Source organism: Macrosteles quadrilineatus, unplaced genomic scaffold, assembly GCF_028750875.1.
Source record: "Macrosteles quadrilineatus isolate MER2022 unplaced genomic scaffold, UCM_ALF_1.0 Scaffold_19__1_contigs__length_3004403, whole genome shotgun sequence".
Lineage (NCBI taxonomy): Eukaryota > Metazoa > Arthropoda > Insecta > Hemiptera > Cicadellidae > Macrosteles > Macrosteles quadrilineatus.
The window spans coordinates 964,452-972,339 of record NW_026542612.1 but is presented as its reverse complement, the minus strand read 5'-3'; the positions used below and the strand labels follow the sequence as shown (position 1 = coordinate 972,339).

Here is a 7,888-nt window from a genome sequence, read left to right as displayed (position 1 = left end):
TTAATATCCCCAGTATAGAACTGAGCCAATTTATTCGAACTTATAAACCAATCTTCGGACAGATGGATCATTTGGTGCATTGTCCCGGCCGTAAATAGTGCGCAGCTTCCGTACTTGTAGTGCACTTTAACTATGACCACGCGTTGTTACGTCGTGTAGCGATTCATGACTACAAATGGGACCTAATACGGGTAACATCGCTGATAATTTGGGAATTCCTATTGAAATACAGATAAGGATAAGACGCTCCTCAAATCCGGCGTTCTTACTGGGACACCCTTTATTTTACAAATCGCTAGATTTGGTTATAGGGAAATGCAAAAAAATATGCACACTTCACATCTGCTTGGGTCTGGACCCGTGTTTTGATGTATAAAATGTGGGGGAAGTCTTGAAACATAAAAGTCTTATCGGGAACAAACTTTCCATGAAGCGTAATGAAGGTGCTACTTTTATTCAATCAATTGCTCGAAAGTCAAATCTGAATCAATCTATTGCTAGTTAAGAACTACAAGATAAAAATCTATTCTATAGCCTGGTGTTTTCTTTTTCTGTAATTCATTCAGGAAGTGTCAAAATATTCAATGATTTATTCAAAGCCACTAACTGCAACCTTAAGGCACCTACAAAAAATGCAGTCAATTTACGAAATAACTAATGATTTTTGACGAGGGTATAGCAGATGAAATTCAATATATTAATAACTAGAATTTTATTGGTAACATAAGACATCATGAGACTAGAACTTGTTTAAAGAGATTCAAGTGAGAGATACAGGAAATAGAAAATTGGAAAAAGAATGAACATAAAACAAATTTCATGTTTACATATTTAGCTTAACTTAAAATTGGTGTGAAATTAAACTGTTCGAAACCAAAAAAGGCAAACATTTGTTGATTGACATGAAGGCATGATGACAAAAAACGTATTTAGTTGTTTAAAGTTATAAAGAAATTGGGCAAACAATTTCTCTGGTGGTGACGTTCTACCACCAGCCTGAGCCGTAGCTCTTGATGACTATCGGTGAACTGTAACTTTTGTAGATGGGGTAGCTGCTATAGCTCTTGTAGACGGGGTAGCTGCTGTAGCTCTTATAGATGGGGTAACTGCTGTAACTCTTGTAGACGGGGTAGCTATGGTAGCTTTTGATGATGGGGTAGCTATGATATCCTCCCAGAAACCCTGCGTCGACTGCGGCAAAGCAGGCGACGACCAGCAGCAGCGCAAGCACCTGGCCATGGGCAGTACAAGCAAAATCAATATTGGAAACAGTATAGAAACATTTAGATTTTACACATTACTAATTAAATTAATTGAATTTTATGTAATATTATTATCTGCAATTCAAACAATTAGATGCATTATTGACAATGAACTATCTTATTAACGCCTATCGGTGCGATGATGATTGGAGTGCCCAACCGAAATCCACTTACCACTTACCATTTTTATATAATACTAGCTGTTCTGCCCGTGCCTCGCCACGGCGAAGAGAAGATATAGTGATTCTTCACCGCCTCGCCCAATGCAAACTGCTGGTTTGTTAAGCGCTTATTCTTGGTATAAATTAACTTTTATATATATTTATCCTCTTGTGAGTTAACAATCTAGGTGTAAATATATGTTTCAAGTGTATTTTTAGCAAATTTCCCCTATAGGGAATAAGCTATTACCGTAGTACTCATGGTACTTTTTCGTTTTGAGGTCCCTAGAGACCAAAAACACCATCCGTCCAAATTCATATATATATATATATGTGTGTGTGTGTGTGTGTGTGTGTGTGTCCTTTAGCACGATAACTCGAGCAAAAATCATCCGATTTTGATGAAATTTGGTACAAACGAGTAAATCTGCGTTTATTCGAACGAGTTCGCGAACCAGCATGATCGGACTATGGGAACAGGGGTTTATGGGGGGTTTTATGGAGCAAAAATTTGCTTTTCCCATTTTTGACCCTAAAAACTTAAAATTTAGCATTTTCTTTCCAAACCATTTGGTAGAGCTTAAAAAAAAACAAATAATTTAGTATATTGAAGCGTTATTATGCACCTAATGGTTACGGAGAAAATTCCAAAAAACTGTAAATTTAAAATTCCCATGTTATTCTTATGGAGAATAAGTAAACTGTTGTAGTTTGCTTGTTTATGATCATATTTTGATCAAATTTAGGAAATGCATTATTTTAATATTAAACTATTAACATTTTACAAAAAAAACACCTTTTTACCCTCCCTGTTGCATCAAACGTAAGTACTCGTTAAACTAATGTTATTTAAATAGGGAATAAATGTGATATTTTTAAGGAGACATTTTAGTGTAAATCCAATCAGGCAAATGGAAATTCGCTTAGTCTGCAGGTTTGCTGCGGCGGGGGTATTTGTTTACTTTCCGTAAATTTAATAAAACGTACAATGCTAATCAAGAAGCTATCTAGTTATAACCATGTGTAAACTTAAAACATCATTTGGGATCTTCACGGTCATTTAGAAGGTATTAAGAGATATATTAATTGTCTGATTTTTGGACGAAAAGAATTATTGGCTTTAATAGTACCGTAGTTACATAACTATTTTAACTACTATGAACCATTATTCATATTGGATGATAGGCATTTATACTGTTTTACGCCACGCTACTGTTTTAACAGACTTCCCACGCAAGTATTTAGTCCAGAAAACAGCTGTTTGCCACCAGCTTAATCAAATGGGGTTTCATTACCTACTACTGTCCTGTAATGAGTTTTACCGGACACCAATCAACTGATTATATTTGACAATGAGTGATTAAAAAGAAAAAAATGACCTCTCTTAGATGTTAAAAGTAGTGATTGTTAGTCCTTTAGTCGGTAAGAATAAACAAGGATTTGCACAGATTTTTATCGTCACGTTAGCTTAGAGTAGTATGGCGTAAAATATCGTACGCCACTCGTCCAAAATGTGTTTACCAGACTCTTATGGTAATCCCGCACTCGACTTCGTCTCGCACGGGAACGATCACACTCGTCCGGTAAACACATATTTTCAGGTCTAGTAACGTATACTATTGATTAAAAGAAGAAAACATGAATTTGCTAACAAGTCACCATAAATATATCTAATTGAGTGACAGGCGACAGAGGTCGGCAATATTAAATGACCGGTTTGCAATGTACGTGTTGGACGGCGACGGCTTGTTGCGAGACATTCACTAATGAGTGATTACCAGAATCCGTATCAAGTTTGCAGCTTTGCTCCACACCACACCCCGCGCTATAGAACAGGTTGACCATTCACTGGGAATCGCAATTTGCAGGGTTGACATACTTTTACTACATTTCTCTACTAAGAGTTATGCAACCTGTGACGTAGCAACCTACAACAAAACCTACGTTCTGAAAATTTCAACTTTACCCAACAACAATACTGGTTGACAAACCCAGTCAGCCGAGAAGTGATTTTTCGTAAAGATAGATAGGAGGACGAGGATTGACATTCCCATGTCGTGAAGAAGCTAGTTTACAAGGTGGTACAAACACAATGAAAAATTATAACTATTTCATGTCGGTGTCCCAGCAAGCCAAAACTCTATTCCTTAGATTTCCTAGATAAAGTACTGTAAAAAGCACTATCATCACTATTTTCTAAACGCCAATGGAAAATCAGAACGCATGTTTTGTAGAATGTTTTGCTAGAAATTAATCAAACAGGACCCACCAATCATCAGTGTCATAGGTGTCTCGATTCTCTTCAGTTCTAAAAACAAGTATGGAAAATTCAACAGCTTTCAACAAAATTCAACTAACTAAAGCTTGGTTAATTTTGCTGAATTTAGGTTTTACTTGACAAACTCAAGCTTTTATCGTTTATGTAATTAATTATCAATATTTTGTCCAATGCCCAACATTGTAAGCATTTGTATAGACAAACGGCACTAAATGGCCATTCTTTTATATGAAGTTAATAGTATAAAATTTTTTTTCAATTCTGAATGCCTAGACTATTTGCAATATATAATTATAGAATTTTGTTTGGCGAGTAACTTAAAATTGGCCTCCCAAACTGCAATGAAAGAAAATTTCCGTTCATTGAGCAGTTTATTGTTACAAAACATAAATACAGGGTGTCTCAAAAAGAAGCTTCGACGTTTGATTTGATATTACAATCCTATTTATGGACAGAACCCTTTGGAACAACATATACAATGTAGAATTTTAAGATATTTTGGGAAGATTTCAGCTTCATATAAACGTATTATAAACAAAATGGAATGTTGAACATTTTATCAATTTACTTCCTACAAAAATATTGTTCAAGTCATTGCCTGATTTGTTTACTGCGTTGTAGTTTTGATACCGTACTTATTTTTAGTTGGGAGTTTGATTGAAGGATGCTGTTCCATAACTATGATTAACTTTATCGAGCGCAGTTTAATTAAACCAAATTAGAAGAAATGACTTGATGTTAAACACACAGTAAAACATTGTGCAAAGGATATGCCTTTTGTTAAAGTTACAGAAGCAGTTAGACTAACCTTTTACAGCTCTCCTACCAGTTTCCAAGAAAAATAGTTGTCAACTTAGTAATTGTTGGATAGCTAAAACTCTATTTTCGCCATATTGCATCACTAATTAACTAACAAACTAAGCTAGAAAACAAAAACACTTTCATGTAAAGATTATCTCCCAAAACGACTTCCAACTTGTTTTCAATTCTGCTAATGTGAATAAGCAGCTGTGTAGTAAGTGTTTCAATCATTTTGGGGGTGTTACTGTAGCCTTTATTATACCATCGATATGTCGGACTATTGAAACAATGCAACAATATCAACAATAAGCTCAAACATAATCTAAGAAATCAATCGATAAATTATTTCAATCCATGCGATTGCTTACAATCGAAATTAACAACTGTGTACAACAGCTAACTTTTACTCACTAGGTACTAAAAAGGCTTTTTACTCCCTGGGGATTAATATAGCTATTTTAGACCCACAACGCATTTATTAAAAACTGCTGTTTTTGCTGCAGTATGACGAAAAAGCTTGTAAAAGCATAGGTAGTAAAAGTCAGCTGTTAAAAACTTGGTGATAAAGAACGATTGTTAGCAATCGCACGTTTTGAAAGTATAAATCGATTGTTTTAATCGGTTAAGCTCGTTGTTGCATTCTTGTCAATAGTTCGACATATCGATAGTACTTATAATGTAAACTAACACAATTATTGAGTTAACAGACAAAATGATCGAACCATTATTACTAGGCAGATGCTTGTTTGCATTAGCAAAATTGAAAAAAAAGTTGGAAGTCGTTTTGAGAGGTTATCTTTAGGTGAAACGTATTCTTGTTCCCTAACTTAGTTTTTTTTTTTTTTTTTTTTTTTTTTTTTTTTTTTTTATAATGCTGCGATATTACGAAAAATGTTGTTCATTACAACGGCAAACAGTGCATTCTCAAACCATCGCTTTTTCTTTAATTAGTTTTTACTTGAGCTTGTGCCTCTTTACGCCCAAGCGTAAATAGTGATGACATTTACTATTTTATAAGAAGCTCCCAATCAGTGAAATTTTCAATATGCCAAAATTTCTGTCCTAAAAAACGTTAGGAAGCTTAAAGCTTTTAAAGAGTGTTTTCAATACATATTATATGAATTGTGTAAATGTTAAAAGCTTTCACTGCATAAATAGGCCAACAATAAAAATCTAATTTGTAAACCTACTCGTAGGACACCCGCCTGTTTTTTTTCTGTCCAGTCATTCATTATGATTACGATTTACGGTATACAAATGTTGTATTACTGCACCAGCTAAAAGTGTATATAACCGTTAAATAAAATTTAAAATTTGTGTATATTATTTTAAAAATTAGAATGCATTTCAAAAGTTATATATATGATTTTAAATTGTCTTTTAAAAAAATAATCATTGGGGCTGATGTTTGTCATAATGTAAACAGATCCTGGTTTCAAGTCATTTTTGCATAGTACCTAGTAAAATATTTTATGCTAGCTTGAAGCTGTTTCCCAAATAATTTTCAACAAATGTTTAAGGTGTTGGTGGCTTATTTTAACCTTGCATATGCCCGTCCACATAGACTTTGGGCCTGTTAAATTATTCTAAAAATTGAATTATTTAGTAGAATTTTAAAAATTTGCGGGTTTTCTGATAACGTGTGAATATAAAAACTGAATAAATACCCCCGCCGCAGCAAACCTGCCGTCTAAGCGAATTTCCATTTGGCCGAATTGATTTTCAATTGATCTATTTAAATAACATTATTAGGTTTAACGAGTACCTAGGTTTGCTGCTACAAGGAAACTAATAAAGTAGTGTGTTTATAGTAAAATATTGATAGCTTACTATAAAATAAATAAATTTGCCAAGTTTGATCAAAATATATCCATAAACAAGCAAACTACAACATTTTACAATATTCTCCATAAGAATAACATGGGAATTTTAAATTTCCCATTTTTTTAGTTTTCTCCGTAACCAATAACCGTACAAAAACACTTTGATATACTGAATTGTTTGTTTTTTTAAGCTCTTTAAGAAGGTTTAGAGAAAAATTGGGAAATTTTGTGTTTTGAGGGTAAAAAGTGAGAAAAACCAATTTTTACCCCATAAAACCCCCCATAAAACCCTGTTCCCATGGTCCGATCATGCTGGATCGCGAACTCATTCAAGTTTATCCCGCCTTACACCTTCAAACCAAATTTCATCAAAATCGGATAAAAATTACTCAAGTTATCGTGTTCACGGACACATATATATATATATAAATCTATATATATACCTATATATATATATATATATATATACATATATAAAAATTTGAACGAATGGTGTTTTTGGCCTCTGGGGACATTAAAATGAAAAAGTAAATCGGTCCCGGGCCTAAGTCTTACCATGAGACCTACGGTAATAGCTACTTCCCTATAGGGAAATTCGCTAAAAATTATTGGCTCATAGCAAACAATTTAACTTGTAAAATCGACTGAAATGCAAAAATAATAAAAAAAGGATTGTTTGGTACTTCAAATTACGTGATTTTACCAAATATATAATTAAGATTTAAATTGTATTAATCTAAATTTATTTGACCACTTACATTACCATTAAAATTACTTTCTCTGTTGTAAGTGCAAGCATGTATGATGCGAGTAAGTTACAGATTTTAAACAGTTTAATTCTATTAAGAAAGACTAGCAGCCGGCGTCAATTCACTTTGGTGTCACTACACCAAAAGCCGTGATATATTTGAATTAATTTACAATTTTCTATTTTAGTTAAGTTGAAAACTATCTATTTTTTACGCCATAAGCGTTTACTTATCACTGATTTAAAATATTTTCAAGCAACCCCTGAACATAAATTTGTGATTAGTTTTCCAACACAATATTTAATGTTGTATAAAAAATTAAACAAACTTTGATAAAAAAATCCAACAAAATCTTTTAATAACATAGATAGTAAAATTTCGTGATGTACATAGTGTTGTACTTACGGTGGATCTCATAGCTATGAAGGTGTGGTACTCTGTGGCGACCACTGGTCATTCCTCGCCTTATATACCTGGCACACTGTCCAAACACACACACACTCACACACACACTCACACACACACTCTGAACCCTCCCCCCACGTGGCTTCACAACACGTAAAACCGAAATTGCAGAATAACCAACTGTCTTATAGCAATTTAGGTTCTACAGAACGAGTCACTTTCAGGTGCATTTATTATTGTGGACTTTGCATGGATTAATCCATGTAGAATGTGACCTTTCTAGGATAAGATTTGTAACCAAAGCTCTACGTATCAATTACTCGCTCAGATATTCACCATTAACCTGAACCCATGGTTACAATTCACGGTATTCTAGTACTAGTATCTAAAGTATCCTCTCAGTTTTCAA

The 7,888-nt window shown here is 33.8% G+C and overlaps 1 protein-coding gene across 1 annotated transcript; it reads right to left on the bottom strand.

Moving 5' to 3' along the window:
• Positions 1-475: 475 nt before the first annotated feature.
• On the bottom strand, positions 476-7,548 carry LOC129005305 (uncharacterized protein C10orf62 homolog). Its single transcript, XM_054434162.1, has 2 exons — positions 7,480-7,548; positions 476-1,231 (listed from the first exon to the last, which is right to left on the bottom strand). The coding sequence occupies exons 1-2, from the start codon at positions 7,489-7,491 to the stop codon at positions 986-988; spliced, it is 258 nt and encodes an 85-aa protein (XP_054290137.1). The 5' UTR covers positions 7,492-7,548; the 3' UTR covers positions 476-985.
• Between the last annotated feature and the right edge of the window lie 340 nt (positions 7,549-7,888).